This window comes from Schistocerca gregaria, chromosome 1, assembly GCF_023897955.1.
Source record: "Schistocerca gregaria isolate iqSchGreg1 chromosome 1, iqSchGreg1.2, whole genome shotgun sequence".
In the NCBI taxonomy this organism is placed as follows: Eukaryota; Metazoa; Arthropoda; class Insecta; order Orthoptera; family Acrididae; genus Schistocerca; species Schistocerca gregaria.
Genome location: NC_064920.1, coordinates 412,689,355 through 412,712,366, shown reverse-complemented (window position 1 = coordinate 412,712,366; position 23,012 = coordinate 412,689,355). Strand labels below are relative to the sequence as shown.

General features: G+C 40.0%; 1 protein-coding gene across 1 annotated transcript in view; it reads left to right on the top strand.

Annotated features, from left to right (window-relative positions):
- Positions 1-23,012, top strand: part of LOC126350006 (ubiquitin conjugation factor E4 A) — a 74,058-nt gene that overhangs the window by 23,979 nt on the left and 27,067 nt on the right. Inside the window, exons 5-7 of the mRNA XM_050002478.1 lie at positions 7,273-7,422; positions 7,659-7,742; positions 15,804-15,963. Coding sequence (XP_049858435.1) covers positions 7,273-7,422; positions 7,659-7,742; positions 15,804-15,963 — 394 coding nt within the window. The remainder of the gene's footprint in view (positions 1-7,272; positions 7,423-7,658; positions 7,743-15,803; positions 15,964-23,012) is intronic.

Sequence of the window (23,012 nt, the reverse complement as noted above, 5' to 3'; positions counted from 1 at the left end):
CAAATCTCATGCCACTTACTTAATGTTGACCTCATCCTCATTGAGGGTCAGATACACACTTCTTTTCACATTAAACCTACAAACAAAGTACAGTGCATCCATTTCGATACTTGCCATCCTTTCCATGACAAATGTTCCTTCCCGTGCAACTTTTGCATTTGAGGCAAACATATCTGTTCAGATGCAGACTCTTTAGTATTTTCACATCAGCCTTCATTGGATGTAACTACTTCACCAGTTCAAGAGGAGACTTCCTCAGCTATCACATCCAAGCCTAATACTGCTCATCCCTCCAAAAAACAACTTAGGCGTAACCTCTTGTTACTCTTGAATTTAGTAATCAGCTTCTTCAACAAGGCTGTGACTTACTAAAATCATGCCCTGTAGTTAAGTCCATTCTGTCTTATACTTTACCCACCACACCTAGAATAGCTTTTTGTCCCCCCACCACGAATCTCCTGATCAGATACTACACTCCTTTTGCAAACATATCCCCACCCTATGGCTCCTATCCCTGTGACTGTCCCCATTGTAAGACATTCCATGTGCACCCACCAACAACAACACCACCTGTACCAGTCCTGCAAATGGCAAAACATATACTATCAAAGGGAGAGCCACCTGTGAAACGTCATGTCATGTACCAGTGTTATATAAACACCGTTTCGCTTTCTATATTGCCATGACCACCACAAATTATGATGAATGGGCATGGGCACAGGTTGTATGCTGGCAAAACACAATGTCCTGTAGCAGAGTAAGCTGCAACACGACAGTCGTAACCTCAATGCCTGTTTCACCACGTGTGACATCTGGATTCTGCCCCCACCCCCCGACACCTGTTTCTCAGAACTCTGCAGGAGAGAACTGGCATTTCAATGTGTGCTTGGTGCTCTTCACCCACGTGGCCTAAATTTCTATTAACTTTCGTGATCTCAGCATTTCTTTTCAGTAGCTATTCCTTTTCTTCACTATGTCTTTTATCTTCTGCCCTTTCCTCCCCCCCCCCCCCCCCCCCCCCTTTCTCTTGTCTACAAGTATAATGCACTTAGCTTTCTGCTCATAGAGACCCTTGCACAATGTTTTTTCAGTGATCCCTGTCTTGCTTACTATCCTGTCTGCTCCATCATGTTTCCAGGTTTTCCAAATCTCATCTGGTGCAGGCAATAACAATCAAACTTTTCTTCTCATCCTGTTCAGTAAGTCTCCCCTGACCCAGGGTTGGGGGCAGCTTTTCCATAACTCTCCCAATTTCCTAAACCTTGCCAGTCCTTTTTCTTCATCCATCTTCCTTTACCTTCAACTATTCTGCTGGAAGGAGCCACTGGCTCTGGAAGCTTGCATATTTCCATCTATTAAATGGGTTCTATCCTGCTGCCACTTGTTGAATAGGTTTTTTTATCTATCCAATAATATTACACACACACACACACACACACACACACACACACACACACACACACACACACACCAGCAACCAAGTTCTGTGCAGTATTTAAACTTAACTTTGAGCAGTTATTTCCTAAAGTACACTACTGGCCATTAAAATTGCTACACCACATAGATGACGTGCTACAGATGCGAAATTTAACCGACAGGAAGAAGATGCTGTGATATGCAAATGATTAGCTTTTCAGAGCATTCACACAAGGTTGGCGCCGGTGGCGACACCTACAATGTGCTAACATGAGGAAAGTTTCCATCTGATTTCCCATACACAAACAGCAGTTGACCGGAGTTGTTGTGATGTCTTGTGTAAGGAGGAGAAATGCGTACCATCACATTCCTGACTTTGATAAAGGTAGGATTGTAGCCTATCACGATTGTGGTTTATCGTATCGCAACACTGCTGCTCACGTTGGTCGAGATCCAATTACTGTTAGCAGAATATGGAATTGGTGGGCTCAGGAGGGTAATACGGAACTCCATGCTGGATCCCAACAGCCTCATAACACTAGCGGTTGAGATGACATGCATCTTATCCGCATGGCTGTAATGGATCGTGCAGCCACGTCTCGATCCCTGAGTCAACAGATGGGGACGTTTGCAAGACAACAACCATCTGTACAATCCGTCTGACGACGTTTGCAGCAGCATGGACTATCAGCTTGGAGACCATGGCTGTGGTTACCCTTGATACTGCATCACAGACAGGAGTGCCTGCGATGATGTACTCAATGACAAACCTGGGTACACAAATGGCAAAACATCATTTTTTTGGATGAATCCAGGTCTGTTTACAGCATCATGATGGTCACATCCGTGTTTGGCGACATCGTAGTGAACGTACATTGGAAGCGTGTATTCGTCATCGCCATACTGGCGTATCACCCGACTTGATGGTATGGGGTGCCATTGGTTACACGTCTTGGTCACTTCTTGTTTGCATTAAGGGCACTTTGAACAGTGGACGTTACATTTCAAATGTGTTACGACCCATGGCTCTACCCTTCATTCAATCCCTGCGAAATCCTACATTTCAGCAGGATAATGCATGACTGCATGTTCCAGGTCCTGTACGGGCCTTTCTGGATACAGAAAATGTTCAACTGTTGCCCTGGCCAGCATATTCTTCAGATCTCTCACCAATTGAAAACGTCTGGTCAATGGTGGCCGAGTAACTGGCTCGTCACAATACACCAGTCACTACTCTTGACGAACTATGGTATCATGTTGAAGCTGCATGGGCAGCTGTACCTGTACATGCCATTCAAGCCCTGTTTGACTCAATGCCCAAGCGTATAAAGGTCATTATTACAGCCAGAGGTGGTTGTTCTGGGTACTGATTTCTCAGGATCTATGCACCCAAATTGCGTGAAAATATAATCACATGTCAGTTCTAGTATAATATATTTGTCCAATGAATACCCCTTTATCATCTGCATTTCTTCTCGGTGTAGCAATTTTAATGACCAGTAACGTATTCAAAATTCGATCAATGACCAATAAAAACACGTGAATAACAGCAGGTATAAGATCTCACCCTGGATCATGACATATCTCAATTCTGTAAGAGCTATTATCAAAGATGCAGAAAGATGTACAGGAAAGCATCACTTGCTGCAAAAACGCCAGCAAATGACAAAACAATACTTAATGCTGAAGAATAAACAAAGCAGCATGGACTATCGTAAAACAACAAATAGGAAAACAGAGAAAGAATCATAACAACTTACAGATAAAACACTGGTGTAGGGTGAAAAATGATCACCAGAGAGTAGTAAATTTTCTGAATGAATAATTTTCAGGTCTGGCAGAGAAACTAAAACAAAAAATCTCAACATCAAATGATGTTCCTGTAAAAAAATTATGTGGCAAGTACAATTATACTGTTACCCAACACACAATATAAAGTCAGGAAAACAACACAAAAATTTATGTCAGTAGGCATAGGTGAAGTGCCAATTTGTGTACTTAAAGAATGCTTAGGCAGCCTATAATGGCTGATTAACTGACACAGTGCAAAAGTCTTTCAGCTCAGAAAACTTTCCAGAACATCTAAAACAGGCAGGAGTTGTGCCTCTACTTCTGGGCTTAACAACTCACTGATTATGAGCAGGAGCACATGTGTCCTCTCCAGCTCTTGCTTGCAAGCAGAGCAGTTATGGCATGATAGGGAGTGAAGGAAATGCGCATGCACCAAGCAGTCAAAACAACACAGGAAAAGCACAAATAGTCAAATGTGGGACAGTCAGTTTTGATAGTGGTGTAGTCTAGTAGCAGCAATGGTGAGTTGGAATTGTGTAGCACTAAGAACTTCTTCGCATTTTAATCAACACTGCATAAAATCTCATTTTACACAAAAATATCGCAAAATGTTGAGTGTATCATAAGACACTGAATACTTCCAAGAGATACAATTTACAAAGACACTCCATGCCCTACCACCTCAAAGAATGATTGTGAAGGACCTGAGCATGTTCAATAAATTTTAAAACTTAAAAAGTAGCTCACCTGAGGAGAAGAAAAGAGAGAAAGAAAAATTATCATTGAAAGGTAAAGTAGTTGTTGCTAAGTATAAAGTTGGTTAAGGTGTGCAGGAATTATGTCATAGGTTTGAAATCAAGTGGACGCTGGTTACACTAATGTCCAGAAGCACACTGACCATGTACATCAAGAGTGTTGTTATAGAGGAAGGTGGTATTAATGGTAACAAGCAAGGCTATGTTGTGGGTTTGGGATGGACACAGATTTCAGACAGTCTAGGAAATTGTTGGTGTCTCTAATATAGCAGGGGAGTCTTTGTACTATAGGTTTCAAGTGTTGATCAAACAAACAGTATTAAGTTCAGTGGGTGCTTTGATGTCAGCAAGTATGAGACAGCCAGGGTGATTTGGTTTGTGGATCTTAGGAAGAGATAAAAGGTGAGACCGTGTGGTTTGGGTGAGGTAAGTAGTTCTGTGGATTGAGTTATTAGTTCTTGTGAGGAATCTGTGGGCTTAAGGAGGGCCTGTAGACCAGTTTGTAGCACAGGGATGGAATCTTGATGGTAGATGCTGTATGTAGATGCATTAGGAAGCTGGCATAGACCCTTGCTTACATACTACCATCAGGTAAGTACCATAGTAGTAGATTCCTTGTCTGCTGAGTGGAGTCATCAGTTTTTATGGATCGAAGAGAATGGAATTCTTCAGTGGACAAGGTAGGCTCATGTTGTTGGGACCTGAGAAAGAGTGGTGAAAAAATGCTGGATATTAGGAATTTAGGAATTAGAGATTTAGGAACCAGGTTTTAAATTGGAAGACATTTCCAGGGGCAGATGTGGATTCGGACCACAATCTATTGGTTATGACCTGTAGATTAAAACTGAAGAAACTGTGAAAAGGTGGGAATTTAAGGGGATGGGACCTGGATAAACTGACTAAACCAGAGGTTGTACAGAGTTTCAGAGAGAGCATATAAGGGAACACTTGACAGGAATGGGGGAAAGAAATACAGAAGAAGAAGAATGGGTAGCTTTGAGGGATGAAGTAGTGAAGGCAGCAGAGGATCAGGTAGGTAAAAAGACGAGGGCTAGTAGAAATCCTTGGGTGACAGAAGAAATATTGAATTTAATTGATAAAAGGTGAAAATATAAAAATGCAGTAAATGAAGCAGGCAAAAAGGAATACAGACGTCTCAAAAATGAGATCAACAGGAAGTGCAAAATGGCTAAGCACGGATGGCTAGAGGACAAATGTAAGGATGTAGAGGCTTATCTCACTAGGGGTAAGATAGATACTGCCTACAGGAAAATTAAAGAGACCTTCAGAGAAAAGAGAACCACTTGTATGAATATCAAGAGCTCAGATGGAAACCCAGTTCTAAGCAAAGAAGGGAAAGCAGAAAGGTGGAAGGAGTATATAGAGGGTCTATACCAGGGTGATGTACTTCAAGACAATATTACGGAAATGGATGAGGATGTAGATGAAGATGAAATGGGAGATACGATACATCGTGAAGAGTTTAACAGACCACTGAAAGACCTGAGTCGAAACAAGGCCTCAGGAGTAGACAACATTCCATTAGAACTACGGACGGCCTTGGGAGAGCCAGTCCTGAGAAAACTCTACCATCTGGTGAGCAAGATGTATGAGACAGGCGAAATACCCTCAGACTTCAAGAAGAATATAATAATTCCAATCCCAAAGAAAGCAGGTGTTGACAGATGCGAAAATTATCGAACTATCAGTTTAATAAGTCACAGCTGCAAAATACTAACACGAATTCTTTACAGACGAATGGAAAAACTAGTAGAAGCCGACCTCGGGGAAGATTAGTTTGGATTCCGTAGAAATATTGGAACACGTGAGGCAATACTGACTCTACAACTTATCTTAGAAGCTAGATTAAGGAAAGGCAAACCTACATTTCTAGCATTTGTAAACTTAGAGAAAGCTTTTGCCAATGTTGACTGGAATACGCTTTTTCAAATTCTGAAGGTGGCAGGGGTGAAATACAGGGAGCGAAAGGCTATTTACAATTCGTACGGAAACCAGATGACAGTTATAAGAGTCGAGGGGCATGAAAGGGAAGCAGTGGTTGAGAAGGGCGTGAGACAGGGTTGTAGCCTGTCCTCGATGTTATTCAATCTGTATATTGAGCAAGCAGTGTAGGAAACAAAAGAAAAATTTGGAGTAGGTATTAAAATCCATGGAGAAGAAATAAAAACCTTGAGGCTCGCCGATGACATTGTAATTCTGTCAGAGACAGCAAAGGACTTGGAAGAGCAGTTGAATGGAATGGATAGAGTCTTGAAAGGAGGTTATAAGATGAATGTCAACAAAAGCAAAACAAGGATAATGGAATGTAGTCGAATTAAATCGAGTGATGCTGAGGGAATTAGATTAGGAAATGAGACACTTAAAGTAGTAATGGAATTTTGCTATTTGGGGAGCAAAATAACTGATGATGGTCGAAGTCAAGAGGATATAAAATGTAGACTGGAAATGGCAAGGAAAGCGTTTCTGAATAAGAGAAATTTGTTAACATCGAGTATAGATTTAAGTGTCAGGAAGTCATTTCTGAAAATATTTGTATGGAGTGTAGCCATCTATGGAAGTGAAACATGGACGATAAATAGTTTGGACAAGAAGAGAATAGAAGCTTTCGAAATGTGGTGCTACAGAAGAATGCTGAAGATTAGATGTGTAGATCACATAAATAATGAGGAAGTATTGAATAGGATTGGGGAGAAGAGAAGTTTGTGGCACAACTTGACTAGAAGAAGGGATCGGTTGGTAGGACATGTGTTGAGGCATCAAGGGATCACCAATTTAGTATTGGAGGGCAGCGCGCGTGGAGGGTAAAAATCGTAGAGGGAGACCAAGAATGAATACACTAAGCAGATTCAGAAGGATGTAGATTGCAGTAGGTACTGGGAGATGAAGAAGCTTGCACAGGATAGAGAAGCATGTAGAGCTGCATCAAACCAGTCTCAGGACTGAAGATCACAACAACAACAGGAATTCTTGATAGGCGTGTGAGGTAGTGGTGGTTGTTCAAGTTGGGTTCTTGGTCAGAATGTTCAAGACAGGATTCAATGTCAGATGTGCTGTTGGAAAAGGTTTGGGGTTTTGTTTGTAAAGTGATACTTCCAGATTATGTTAGTGTGTAGGAAAAGTCACTTGCTTAATAATTGTGAAGTAGAAATGAGCCACGGAGTTCATTTATTATAATGTCCACAGTGGTATATAGAGAAAAGTGATATTCCTTGATATATGAATATTGTAAGAACATGGTTGTCTTTTCTAATGCTTCCATTGTGTGATGATGAATTTTTATAATTAACAGGCAGCTGGCTGCTGAGGCTGAGAGCAATATGGAAGCTGTATCTCCACCCATCTTTCTGCGTTTCATTAATCTTCTAATGAATGATGCTGTATTCCTTTTGGATGAAGCACTTAGCAACATGGCACAGTTGAGGCAGATGCAAGCAGCAAGGCAAGACTGTTCAATGGTTTTTTGTTATTTTGCTTTGTTTGTAAGAGAGTTATTTCAGATGTATTGTGGATTATGTGCCTGTATGGAGTCATATATTCCTCATAAGTTAATGAAAGAAATTAAAAGTGTTTAAACCAATTATCAAATAACAGATATCTGATTTACAAACCATTTTTGTTTGTGTTGTCTACAGTAAATAAAAAAAAAATTATATATATATATTTTAAATTTCACAGAGATTCTGGAGAATGGAGACAACTTCCAACTCACGAACAAGAACAGAATGAAGCACTGTTTCAGAATACTGGCATGATTGCACGGTAAGTGTATTAGGCTAGTACTCATTGCACTGTAACACAACTGTAGCTTACCTTCCTCTGTTATTTATGATCAACAATAAAAGGAGCTTCATGCTCCTATAATCTATGTGACCTGTGGATTAGAGACTACTTTAAGCTTACAAAAACATGGTAAATTTCCAGGAGCACACTTACCTTGAAACTATAATATGGATGACACTTGAAAGATTTAAAATGGTTTAGTTGATAAGAGTTGTCTTTAATCATATTATCAGCCCACATTTTGCGTAGGTATAATTGGTTTTATTAGAGTTTTGAAGGGCTGCTGATTGGACTCATAAATTATAGTAGCTTTGTATGCCGATTGGCACAGCCGAATGGCAACAAACCAGTAAGTTGCCATTATTTTCTGGCAATTGTTTTTCACTAACATAGCTTTGATCTGGGCACTTTTTCCCCCACTTGGCTTCTCAGTTCTGTTGTTTAGAATTGGAGGATCTGTCTTTAACATAATTTTACTGTTATCGACTAACCCATGAAATCAAACACTGCCATGTCACATTAGCAGCTGCAGTACTGTGGTTGAAAACTTTGTTCATTAGTTGTGCTGCAGCAGAGCTTTCACGTGAAAATGAGAGTTTGATGTATCTGAGAGAAATGGTTTCAGATTTGATTATGAAAAAGACTTATTTGTTCACTAGCAAGTACCTCATATTTGTTGCAGTGCCACTAGAAGAAAGTGTTTGTGTTTAAATTCTATTTATTGAAGTGCTTCTGGATACAAAATGTTTCTTATTTCACCATTTAGTGTGTACATAAATAAATTGGAAGGCTTTCCAACATATAAGCAGACCAATTACAGGTGTCTATGTGAGAAACCAAATTTAGCTCACACTCTTGTAGTGATTTTCCATGTGCTTTGTTCATGGTCATTGGAAATTCAAATTGTCCCGAAAACTGCAAACATTTGAATTCAAATGGCATATCTGTCAGAATCATTGGGATGTGTGGCAGAACTAAATCTTCTCTTGTAAATTTTCCATTTCAGATTTTACCTTCAGTGATATCTTTCAAGTCCTTTTCACTGAAAGCCTGGTAGGCTTACATCACAAAGGCATAGTGGATGTATGTTTTGAAGAAGAATAATGGACTTGTCCATTTTCAGTATTTAAACGTGTAGCAGCGTGCCTGACAAATCAAGTGAATTCAAGAATCCTGTTGAATAATTTACAACTTTATCTTGATTCATTACATTATTGATGGATTGAAATGTTGTTACTTGACCTAGTCTTTTGTTTTGAATACTGAATTTATGGCATTGTCATTATTATTTTTGGCTGACAATACAGTACATGCTCTGAGCACTGATTATTTATGTAATTCTGTGTGACATTTGGGAAAACTTTGGTAATCACTTTTTGTTTGTTGTGATTTTACAGAAGTTTGTTGGCAATGTGATGCATTGTGTGGATTCATCAGTTGCCAATTTCCCCATTCCCAGTATCCAGCAATTGTTTTGTGAAACATTCAGCAGATACGTCATGTTGTAGTTGTACAGACATATTGGTCTTCAGAGTCAGTTTCTATATGTCACCACATCCTTATGGTTGCCTTCCAGTACCTCTTTGACTCTCTTTCTGCACTCTTGGAGCTATCCACACTGGAGAAGATGGTTATTTAGGCAATTGACAAGTGGTCACATTAACGTTACTGGACATTGCATAATTATTACCTCTATGTCAGAGAAGTCGCCATGTAATACATACTCAGTGCTACCTGAGTGAAACTGGGCTAAGTCACTAGTAGTTAATAATTAGAACAGCAACATTCCAGAGACAAAGTCAGATTAATGAAAAGCTGTTCGTGGCACGAAGCAAAAAGATGCTTGGAGAAGGTGTCCAACAGAAGCAGTTAAATATGGAGGAATAGTAATAAAGGAACAACTTCCAAGTATTATTTGCAGAAGGTCTGCATAGGAATGGGCAATGACCCTGCCGCAGTGGATACACTGGTTCCTGTGAGATCACCGAAGTTAAGTGCTGTCGGTCACGGTAGGCACTTGGATGGGTGACCATCCAGGCCGCCATGCGCTGTTGCCATTTTTCGGGGCGCACTCAGCCTCTTGATGCCAATGGAGGAGCTGCTCGACCAAATAGTAGCGGCTTCGGTCAAGAATACCATCATAACGACTGGGAGAGCTGTGTGCTGACCCCACGCCCCTCCTAGCTGCATCCTCCACTGAGGATGACATGGCGGTCGGATTGTCCTGATAGGCAACTCGTGGCCACAAGACGGAGTGCTTGTGCTGCATAGGAATACTATTCGGCAAATCAGGAATGCCATAATTAATTTAGTTCACAAGTCAGAAGATGGACAAGACATAAGAAAGAGCAGGCCTCCTGTCTGTTAAGTATAAAATGTTCTCTGCTATTAACAGCTGCACAACAACATGTGTGTTTTAATCAAGGAAAGAAATGAGTTAGTGTTTGGACTGGATATAGCACAATTTGTTATTTGCAAGCTATCAGTGAAATTAGAGAGTGTGGCTTACAGCTTTGCCTATTTTGAGAAGGCCTGTGATTTAGTTTCAGTTTCAGAAGAATGCTGAAGATTAGATGGGTAGATCACATAAGTAATGAGGAGGTATTGAATAGGACTGGGGAGAAGAGAAGTTTGTGGCACAACTTGACTAGAAGAAGGGATCGGTTGGTAGGACATGTTCTGAGCCATCAAGGGATCACCAATTTAGTATTGGAGGGCAGTGTGGAGGGTAAAAATTGCAGACGGAGACCAAGAGATGAATACAGTAAACAGATTCAGAAGGATGTAGGTACTGGGAGATGAAGAAGCTTGCACAGGATAGAGTAGCATGGAGAGCTGCATCAAACCAGTATCTGGATTGAAGACCAAACAACAGTTTCCTGTTTGTCTACCCGCTCATGCAGCACGTTTTTTATAGTGTTTATATAAGTAATTCCATGCAATATGTGATTCCTATCCCCCCTCCGTATGTTTTCTTTTCTTTTTTTTTTTTTCCTCCACATTATCAATATTCTGGCAACTTGTGGTATCCGCTCATGATATCCATTTTTTCAGATTTTTCTGGGTCTCTTTCATCATTTAGACACGGAACCTTAGGTTCCATGTCAAAACTGGGGTGAGGATGACCTCAGATGGTTAAGTGATTTTATTTGTAAGTAATGTACTGTTCTCTCTTAATTTACTGTAGAAATTTTAGCCTCATAGTTCCTTATGTGACCTATCAGACTTGAAGATACAGTCCAATTTTCGTGTAACACAATATTTTCATTATTACTGTTTACACCAGATGATAGAACTTAAATAAGTGTTCCAAAACTGCTTGTGTATATAATAAAAGATTGTTGATCAAGCAACTGTTGTATTGTTTCTTCATTTGAAAAAAGACACTACTACCACAAAATATCACTGAGAATTAGACTTTAATGAATAATTTAGTCAAATTTCAAATGAAATTAAACATTCCTGAAATATGACAACAATATGGTCCCCCCCCCCCCCTCCCCCCCCAAAGAACCATTGAATTTGCCGTTGGTGGGGAGGCTTACGTGCCTCAGCAATACAGATAGCCGTACCGTAGGTACAATCACAACGGAGGGGTATCTGTTGAGAGGCCAGACAAATGTGTGGTTCCTGAAGAGGGGCAGCAGCCTTTTCAGTAGTTGCAGGGGCAACAGTCTGGATTATTGACTGATCTGGCCTTGTAACACTAACCAAAACGGACTTGCTGTGCTGGTACTGCAAACGGCTGAAAGGAAGGGGAAACTACAGCCGTAATTTTTACCGAGGGCATGCAGCTTTACTGTATGGTTAACTGATGATGGCATCCTCTTGGGTAAAATACTCTGGAGGTAAAATAGTCCCCTATTTGGATCTCCGGGTGGGGACTACTCAGGAGAACGTCGTCATCAGGAGAAAGAAAGGTGGTGTTCTACAGTTCGGAGCATGGAATGTCAGATCCCTTAATCAGGCAGGTGCATTAGAAAATCTAAAAAGGGAAATGGATAGGTTAAAGTTAGATATAGTGGGAATTAGTGAAGTTCTGTGGCAGGAGGAACAAGACTTTTGGTCAGGTGACTACAGGATTATAAATACAAAGTCAAATAGGGGTAATGCAGGAATCTGTTTAATAATGAATAGAAAAATAGGAGTGCGGATAAGCTACTACAAACAGCATAGTGAACGAATTATTGTGGCCGAGTTAGACACGAAGCCCACACCTACTACAGTAGTACAAGTTTATATGTCAACTAGCTCTGCAGATGAAGAAATTGAAGAAATATATTATGAAATAAAAGAAATTATTCAGATAGTGAAGGGAGGCGAAAATTTAATAGTCATGTGTGACTGGAATTCGGTAGTAGGAAGAGGGAGAGAAGGAAATAGTAGGTGAATATGGATTGGGGCTAAGAAATGAAAGAGGAAGCCACCTGATAGAATTCTGCACAGAGCACAACTTAATCATAGCTAACACTTGGTTCAAGACTCATAAAAGAACGTTGTATACATGGAAGAAGCCTGGAGATACTGACAGGTTTCAGATAGAATATACAATGGTAAGACAGAGGAACCATGTTTTAAATTGTAAGACATTTCCAGGGGCACATGTGCACAATGGCCACAATCTATTGGTTACGAACTGTAGATTAAAAATGAAGAAACTGCAAAAAGGAGGGAATTTAAAGAGATGGGACCTGGATAAACTGACTAAACCAGAGGTTGTATTGAGTTTCAGGGAGAGCATAAGGAACAATTGACAGGAATGGGGGAAAGAAATACAGTAGAAGAAGAATGGGTAGCTTTGAGAGATGAAGTAGTGAAGGCAGCAGGGAATCTAGTAGGTAAAAAGACGAAGGCTAGTAGAAATCCTTGGGTAACAGATGAAATATTGAATTTAATCGATGAAAGGAGAGAAAATATAAAACGCAGTAAATGAAGCAGGTAAAAAGGAATACAAACGTCTCAAAAATGAGATCGACAGAAACTGCATAATGGCTAAGCAGGGATGGCTAGAGGACAGATGTAAGGATGTAGGGGCTTATCTCACTAGGGGTAAGATGGATACTGCTTACAGGAAAATTAAACAGACTTTTGGAGAAAATGGTACAATTTGTATGAATATCAAGAGCTCAGATGGAAATCCAGTTCTAAGCAAAAAAGGGAAAGCAGAAAGGTGGAAGGAGTATATAGAGGGTCTATACCAGGGTGATGTACTTCAAGACAATATTACGGAAATGGATGAGGATGTAGATGAAGATGAAATGGGAGATACGATACATCGTGAAGAGTTTAACAGACCACTGAAAGACCTGAGTCGAAACAAGGCCTCAGGAGTAGACAACATTCCATTAGAACTACGGACGGCCTTGGGAGAGCCAGTCCTGAGAAAACTCTACCATCTGGTGAGCAAGATGTATGAGACATGCGAAATACCCTCAGACTTCAAGAAGAATATAATAATTCCAATCCCAAAGAAAGCAGGTGTTGACAGATGCGAAAATTATCGAACTATCAGTTTAATAAGTCACAGCTGCAAAATACTAACACGAATTCTTTACAGACGAATGGAAAAACTAGTAGAAGCCGACCTCAGGGAAGATTAGTTTGGATTCCGTAGAAATATTGGAACACGTGAGGCAATACTGACTCTACAACTTATCTTAGAAGCTAGATTAAGGAAAGGCAAACCTACATTTCTAGCATTTGTAAACTTAGAGAAAGCTTTTGCCAATGTTGACTGGAATACTCTCTTTCAAATTCTAAAGGTGGCAAGGGTAAAATACAGGGAGCGAAAGGCTATTTACAATTTGTACAGAAACCAGATTGTACAGAAACCAGATGGCAGTTATAAGAGTCGAGGGACATGAAAGGGAAGCAGTGGTTGGGAAGGAAGGGAGATAGGGTTGTAGCCTATCCACGATGTTGTTCAATCTGTATATTGAGCAAGCAGTGAAGGAAACAAAAGAAAAATTTGGAGTAGGTATTAAAATCCATGGAGAAGAAATAAAAACTTTAAGGTTCACCAATGACATTAGAATTCTGTCAGAGACAGGAAAGGACTTGGAAGAGCAGTTGAATGGAATGGATAGTGTCTTGAAAGGAGGATATAAGATGAACATCAACAAAAGCAAAACAAGGATAATGGAATGTAGTCGAAGTAAGTCGGGTGACGCTGAGGGAATTAGATTAGGAAATGAGACACTTAAAGTAGCAAATGAGTTTTGCTATTTGGGGAGCAAAATAACTGATGATGGTCGAAGTCGAGAGGATACAAAATGTCGACTGGCAATGGCAAGGAAAGTGTTTCTGAAGAAGAGAAATTTGTTAACATCGAGTATAGATTTAAGTGTCAGGAAGTCGTTTCTGAAAGTATTTGTATGGAGTGTAGCCATGTATGGAAGTGAAACATGGACGATAACTAGTATGGACAAGAAGAGAATAGAAGCTTTCGAAATGTGGTGCTACAGAAGAATGCTGAAGATTAGATGGGTAGATCACATAACTAATGAGGAGGTATTGAATAGGATTGAGGAGATGAGAAACTTGTGGCACATCTTGACTAGAAGAAGGGATCATTTGGTAGGACATGTTCTGAGGCATCAAGGGATCACCAATTTAGTATTGGAGGGCAGTGTGGAGGGTAAAAATTGTAGAGGGAGACCAAGAGATGAATACACTAAGCCGATTCAGAAGGATGTAGGTTGCAGTAGGTACTGGGAGATGAAGAAACTTGCACAGGATAGAGTAGCATGGAGAGCTGCATCAAACCAGTCTCAGGACTGAAGACCACAACAACAACAACAACATGGTCTGGAGGACTGCCATTACCATGGTGTGGCATAACTCACAGCTAATAGTTAGGAACTAAAATAAATCTTATTTGCTCTTGGCAATTAATCCTTTACTAAAGAGATATGGTATGAATGTTTTCATACTCTCTCTCCAAGGCCAGTTCTGGTGAAATTCTTCAATATCCTCCCCTACTCTCCTTAAATAACCAATTCTATGATGTTTTGTTGTCAGCTGCATTATTGTCTTCTTTGTTTGTTGTTGACATGTGTTATTGACATATAGTGTGGTCTCCTAAACCGCACCTTGTGAACTATATACCTGTTTTCTTCAGTTTAATACAGAATATGCTGGCATAAATGCGTTAGTTTTAATGTTCCTAAGTTTAATGGTATTGTTTGTCAGTGGATGAACAAATATGTTGGTGATATAGATCAAGAAAGAGCCAGAAAAGATTATGATCTTGCCACTTCTCAGTTTCTCGAATAAAATACTTAAAGTGCTAGTTAAAATTAAATGTGTTCTCTGTGGTGATAAAGAAGATTGTGGATCCCTGCATTGAATATCACTTTCTCAGACTTTCTTTTTGTACCTATTGAGGGTAGCTTTTATGTGCACGTTTAAACCCTAGAATTGAGTTTTATGTGAAAAGATACTTGCTACAGAGATACTATATATTTCTTCATAATGTAAAATTCAGTTGGCTGACAGTTCACTTGTGTGTGCTATTAAAAATAAAATTGTGTGATATTCCAGGATTAATTTATCACAATAAAATCAACAAGTAGTGTTCAAACAACACTTAAGTAATTGTAAAACTAAATGTTATGTAACTTAAATTCAAAATTTCAAATGATTTGTACCTTAAATATTGGTTTAAACACAGGTATCTCAGAGACCTTGTCTTGTAGAATACATTACAGAGAAGTCAGCTCGTGTGTTAAGGGTTAATTGAGGTGTTGCGCAAAATGGTGGGAAACTTGACCGCCTTCCAACGTTATGAAAACTTTGGATGAGCTGGAATTGCTCAAGAACTGACATATGTCCTTTGGTATCTGAAACCATGCTATTTGCAGTTTTTTCTACAGCTTTTGAAGAGTACATGGTGTGTAAATTACAAAGGCTGCACATGGGTTGAAGTGTTCTAATAAATATTCTCTCTGGATGGACAGTTTCCAGGTGCAAACTAACAGTTATGTGTAAAAGCTTTTGTACTGAATTCTGTAATGACTTTCATGAATTGTTGTATTACAGGTTTGATAACATCTTAGGTCGTGAAACAATACATACTCTGGAGTTTTTAACATCAGAAATCACTTCAATTTTCACACATCCTACAATGGTTGATAGAATTGCTGCAATGCTAAATTATTTCCTTTGTCATCTGGTTGGACCAAAGAAGAAAAATTTTAAGGTAAAACATATAACATTATTAATAGTGGTACATTTAAGCCCCAGAGTTGTTTTTTGCAGTCGTGCCATTTAATGTATGAAGACTCAGAGGCTTATACCCCTACAATATTTTTCTTATAGTGAGAAGCCATTGGAATTTAATGGATAGCTTCATAAACTCAAACAGAAGACATGTATGAGTAATAGTTAAACAAAGATCAATTATATAAGCAGAAAAATACCTTTTATTGGTTTTGTGCCAACCTTCATAATTGTGGTAAAACAATAACTCAGCTTATACATTCCAGAAACAGTGTATTCTTCAGACCATTGTTAGACAAGATGGTGTGTGACAGGGAGAAGGATTTTGACTCAGGCCTGTGGGAATTCCAGCTGGCAATGCTTGCAGCAAGAAGCGGAATGCCAATAACTGCAATTAACACACATTTCATTACTAAACACAGACATACAAATGTGAGTGCACAGTACAATTTTTCCCATTGAACTGTGCAAGTCAAAGACATTATCCCTTAAGAGGCTAAACATGCTGCATTGCCAGAGAGTCTTGTTTTCTGATGTTTTACAAACCTGCACCACCAAAGCATTGACAGGAGGAGGTCACTGAAGGTTGCAGTTGCTAATGTCATCTTTGTATAGTTGCGCATGACCAGCCATGCTGTGGATTACAACTGACCTTTGAGTATTTCATGTTGCCCTTGTTGACTAGCCTTGTAGCATTGGCAAGCATGCAGGGTTGGGTCCACAGTTTGCAGTCTTGCTTAACTTCCAGTCCAACAAATCAGTCTGTAACAAGTTTAGTAGTGTGGCATACTCTTGGATCTGACAGACCGTGCAAGCTATTGAAAGTAGACTTTCTCATAGTGAGTGGAACTAGCAAGCAGAGGCGGTTTTGTGACATGTCACTCCAGACTTACGTGGAGGAACCAGGGGTAGTGTGTTGCTCAAGCTTCAGACACATCATAATATCTTGTAGTAGACTGCAGATTTGCGTATTCTGTTGTTGGGTGTTGCTTGAGTTTGTCATTGTCGATGTCACCTGATAGTGCACTTACTTGAGATATGTAATCAGCCATGTCATTGGCAGCCTTGAAATGCTGAATGTTAGTGGTAAATTGTGCAACATAATCAAGGTGACGGAAATGACAAGAAGAACAGTCTTCTGCTGGATAAGTATAGAATCTGGCCGATGTCAGTGGTCTGTGCAAATAGTGGGTGCCTACCTTCATAGTCATCCTTGGAAGTGCTGCACTGCCTCATATATAGCAAGCAGTTCTCTATTATAAGCTGATCACTTACCTTTAGGATTAGTTAGCTTTTGTAAGAAACAGTGTAATGGTTGTTGCTTGCCTGCGACTGACTGTTGTAGCACAGCTCTGAGTGCAGTGTCACTCACATAAAAGGTAATTGAAAAGGAGATTTGCATTTGATGGGTTAACGTTGTACCATGTACAAAGCTAAGCTTAATTCGAGCGAATGCTTGTTGCATGCAAGGGTCCAAGCGAGCGAGAGCCTGCTTGCCACATGTGTTTCTGCCAGCCAACAAGGCTGTCAACAGTGCCTGTATGTGTGCCGTAAATGTGGCAAGTGATGCCTATAGAAGTTAACCATGCAGAGAAATCACCACAGATCATGATAATTCTTGGCTCATTGAAGCTAACAGAGTTCCATACATTGAGTCATAGGTTGAACCCCATTTTGACTAACAGTGTCCAGATACGTGACTCCGGTTGTCAAAGTTGACATTTGCCATGCGCAGTAAAAAGGAAATTTGAAGAGAGAGGCTGAACTGTGTTATCATTCTTTTGGATATATCCTTAGTAGCCATGGAAATTTGCAGGTAAACATTCTATAGTCTAGAACACTAAACACAGAAGCACCTGCCAAGTTGCAAGTGAAATCTTGAATGTTCGGTGTCGCGTAACTATCAGGTACTGCACAATTGTTAAGGATCCGATGATCACCACATAACTTGTATGTTCCGTCTTTTTTGGAAACCAAGTGTGTGGGTAGGATATCTGACTCCCTACTATGCCAGATTTCAGTAATTTGTTGATAACAGTTTTAGCTGTTCATAGTCTGTCTGGTGCCAGCCCATGCACGTTGGTTGTGGACTTTGTGTCGTGTCCAATACCTCTCCACTTAAATGCCACATTTGTCGTCTGGGGAGTACAGGTAGGAGATGTGCGCATACTGTTGGAAAAATTCATTGTACTGACCTGTATTGGAGATGACTGGTGCAGTGTCCTAACTATGTGTGTCATTTGGTGGTGTCAGTACAGGTACTGTCTCATTCATGTGAAGTCTGCATGTCATCTGCTGGTGTCAGGGCAGATACCGTCTTATTCATTCTGGGTATTGATGCTGTTCCTGCCTTAAGTGCTGCTACCTACCAAAAGTATTTTTGTGTTCAGTTCGAGATTCTCACTGTGAAGCCTTTGAGCTCTTGCTTTTCCCTTCCTTCATAATGCTTCATCACTTTTTGTATTTCCAGTTCTAAAGTCTGAGGGTCATTAATTAGTTGCAGATGGATGTCATGTGTCGAGATTGAGGAAGATGCTGTTAGAATAGACTCCTCCTGAACTGCCTGTGGATGTGGTGGTGGACTGTTAGTGATGTGTATATCCACTCTCTCTCTGCTGCTGCTTTGCCTGAGATACCTCGTGTTGGATTTGGGGAGAAATGAAATTAATGGAGAAAATCTGCACTCAAGATCTAGTATCAAACATCAGTGACCAGAAAGTGCCATGGAAATTTCTCATGCGAACTGACAGCCTTGGTGCACATGACAATTGCACAAAGTTTGATGAGAGTATAATTTGCTACATGAAGATAGATGGCAGATGTCGCAAACTCTGCTGGTGGTGGTTTCTCTGGAGATGGTCCTCACTTCTGTTCTTGTGTCGATCCGGCAGTATAGACTTTTTTTAGTTATGTAACACATGCAATCTACTATGTCACTTAGAAATGGTGCAAAACTAGCTTGGCCCATGTTTTAGCTGTAGGTGATTTACCTGAGTGCAGTGTGATCAAGAACAGTGTTGTGTGATTGCTCTACTTGTTGAAGTTGCATGCCCCATCGCAAAAGCAATTGTGAAACCAACACAAATATTGTCCTATCGGCTTGCCTGTGTGAGGAATGTTACTGTCAGCCATGGGCGTGGCTATTGTGGATGGCTCAGGGTCGCTGCTCTCATGGTGGAGGCTAGTTACATCAATCTCATGAGTGTACGTAATTGCTCAGGTTGCATCGGCTATTGTCTGTCACATCCCTCTATTGTCATTGCTGCAGGACAGAAAAAAGTCTATCAGCCAGGACTATGTTGTGTTCCATCATTTCACTCTCATGCACGATCACTGCCAGTCAAGTCTGAGGCAATAGTTTGAAGAACCATTGTGTCCATAGCATGTTTTCTGGCACGACGGTCAAGTTGATTGATGTATGGAGATGTTATCAAAGCTGTGATGGTGTCCTGTTGCCTAATCTCTCTTTGCGAATTACTATCACCACTGTTGTTGTAGTACGTTGACCAGTTGGTGGACCAGTGCTGCCTTCACAGTGGCAATTTGCCTTGGCCGGAGGTTGCTTGTATGATGTCACTGACGACTTGGACATGTTCCCCTATGTTACACGAACTTAGAAGTGTCATCAAGGGTGCTGTAGTTCTGTAGTATGAAGTTGATGATTGTAAACCTCATTGCAGGGTGTTCTAGTTGAAAGGCAGTAGTTCAGGATGAAACCTCAGTTTTACAAATGTTCCACAGAAATTTTGTCATTGATGTTCTGGGAAGTGTAGCCTGAGGGCGACCGTAGACAAGCTTCCTGGTACCTTGCACAACGTGGATTGAAACATGAGAATTTTTTCTTGTGGCACACCCGGCTGGGTGCTGTCTGTGGTTACAGATCCCCGTATGAGGTTACAAACAGATTTGGCTGGCCTGTACCCAATTTGTGGATGGACTGTTAAGTTTGCAAGAGGTGACGCTGTGTAGACCTGAATAAGTTGGCAAAATACTGTCTTGTTGGTGTGAAGAAAGATTGAACTCATCGTTGAACTCGCAAGGAGGTCAAAAGTTGTTATAAATTGTTCACGCAAGCATTCACCGCTGTTGTAGTTGAAGGTACAACGCTTTAGAATGTCACTTTCATGTTTCATACATAACATATCTAGGTGGTAGAAGACATTACATGAGCCACCAATTTGTCTAAGTTGCTCTTAAAAATTGTTATCATGGGATGTCTCCATTGTCAAAGCAAATACAATTCGACAAAGTGCATGTATTATGTTCAAGTAGTGGCTGCTCTCCCTTTTGGTGTCACTGCTGTGGGAATCCTGGCTGGGAATGCTCACAGGAAGAAGAATGCTAGTAAATGCAATGAATACACACTTCATAACTAAACACGGATGTACAAAGAAATGCATGTCGACAGTACAGTTGTTCAGAATGAACTGTGCAAGCCAAAGATATTCTCCTAACAGGAGGCTAAACTGGCTGCCAAAGAGTCTTATTTCCTACTAGTATTTTACATCGTAGATGGTGAGCTTCTCACAGGACTAACTATCTAGATTGCGAGGATTATAGAATCCTCTGTAAAATAAATAAATAAAATAAAAAAAAAAAATCCTCTCAGTATCAAAGTAAACACTTAGGCAAAGAAATGGTTGGTTATTAATATTCTTTTATGGGCAACTTTGGAGGTATATCTCACCCTGATTGTATCTTTGGCCTAACCAAAGTAAGTCAGGTTGTGAATGAATGAGGGCACCATTATTTCTTTTATCCTCACATTTGTATCACATCTGCTTCAGCATAGATATTCTGCAGGCCACCATATGGTGTATGGTGGAGGCTTCCTTAAACCACTATTAGTCCTTCCCTTTCCTGTTCCACTTGTAAATGGAACAAAGTGAAAGTGACTACAAGCCTCCAAATAAACCCTAATTTTCTCTTATCTTTTCTTTGTGGTTCTTACACAAAATGTATCTTGGCAGCAGTGGAATTGCCATGCAATCAGCTGAAAAGGCTGGTTCTCTAAATTTTCTCAATAGTGTTTCACAAAAAGAATGTTGTCTTCCCTCCAGGGATTTCCATTCGAATTCAAAAAGCAGATGTAATATGTGTTGATCGAATCTACAGGTAACAAATATAACAGCTCTCCTCAGAATTACTTCTGTGTCTTCCTTTAATCCAACCTTGTGGGGATCCTTAACACTTGAGTAGTACTCAAGAGTGGGTCATATGTGTTCTGTATGCAATTTCCTTTATAGCTGAGCTACATTTTCATAGAGTTCTCTCAATAAAGGGAAATTGACCGTTCACCTTGCCTACTACTGATGTTACATATTCATTCCATTTCGTATCACAACATTACACCTAGATATATAAGCAAAACATTGTCAAACAGCACACCACTAACACTGTCTTTTAGTATTATAGAATTGCTGTTTTTACTCATTCACATTATCTTACTTTTTTCTACATTTAGGGCAAGCCATCATTCATCATACCAAATAGATATTTTGTTTAAGTCCTCCTACAGTTACTCAACAACACTTCTCTGTACACTGAGGCAGCAGCATCAAACACTCTCATATTTTGTCTCTCTTCATTTATAAGGCATGTCCAGAAAGTAAGTACAGTTTTGGGAAAAAAACTAAATGACCACATTTTTTTAACCAAAATTTATTTTTACAAGAAAGAGAATTTCTTTGACGATTTTTCTACATACATTAAATGTATTCAAAGTTGCGAATATGGACAACCATCAGCTGTAGAATGGAATGACGCCAATAAAAATTTGTGCTGGACCAGGACTTGAACCCGAATTTCCAACTTATAGTGAGCAGTTGTCTTACCATTAGTCTGTCCATGTGTGACTCACAGCCAGACTCAAATTTCCACACATTGTCAACCATGTGTATACAACCTGTCGTCATACATCCATTATGTATATTCCCGTACAGGTGAGAGACTTGACTTGAAAGTTGCTTGCCCAGTGGTGGCAGATAAATACGATATTGCAATTCTTGTATTATTGAACTGTGCATCATAATTCAGAATAAAACAGGCAATGCAGTAACATATTTTTCTATATAGTTGCCACAATTGTTCAGACATTTTATATGCTGTATTCATAGAAAGATGCCACCAGTGAAGACGACCACTGCTGAATACCATTTTTTGAATCATCATCACTGTCAAAGGCCTTCATCCAAAATTAAGCTTCGAGTCAGAAGATGTGGGATCAGAGCTGCTTGGTGGATGACATAATTTCTCCCAATTAAATAAGGTTGTGAGTGACACCGGCAGAATGGGGATGTGAAATTTTCGCAGTGTTTCACAGTAACATACCAAGTTGACAGTTTAACCTCCGGGAAGAAACTCAACAAGCAGATTGCCTCCACTCCATCAACTGTGGGTTTGATTGTGGAGTGAAAGGATAAATCAAAATTTTATCACTGATCACAATTCTGTTTAGGACTTCATCTCCCTCATCTCTGTATTGGGTAAGAAATATCAAAGCACTGCCAAGTCACTTCGTTTTGTGGACATCCATAAGCATTTTTGGAACCCAAAGGGAACACAATTTTCAGAAAAATTAAGAGATTTGTGACGGTCATAGTTTTTGAAATTAGTGGAAACTCATCACAAAGCATTCTTATTGTGAACTGTCTGTTTTCACATAGTTTCTCATCCACTTTCTTAGAGAAACAATTATTGACAACAGAAGGCCACCCACTTTGTGCTTCGTCATGAACATTGGTTCGTCCATCTCACCAATATGCTCACTATTCCATCACTCATTACATTTCACCATAAATCTCGACACATTGATGGTGAACTTCAGCTGGCTTAACATTTGTTGCATTCTAAAATCATATTGCACAACACAGCTCACAGCCAATGGGCTCAGATACTGTCTTAAAACATTTTGAACAATCACTAACAAGAGAATACACAACTCAGTGTAGCTGCAATGGAATCAGTGGAAAGACAATGAACCAGAGAGTAAGTGTGAATGTGTGGAACTGCGGCACTAGTGCTGCAGTG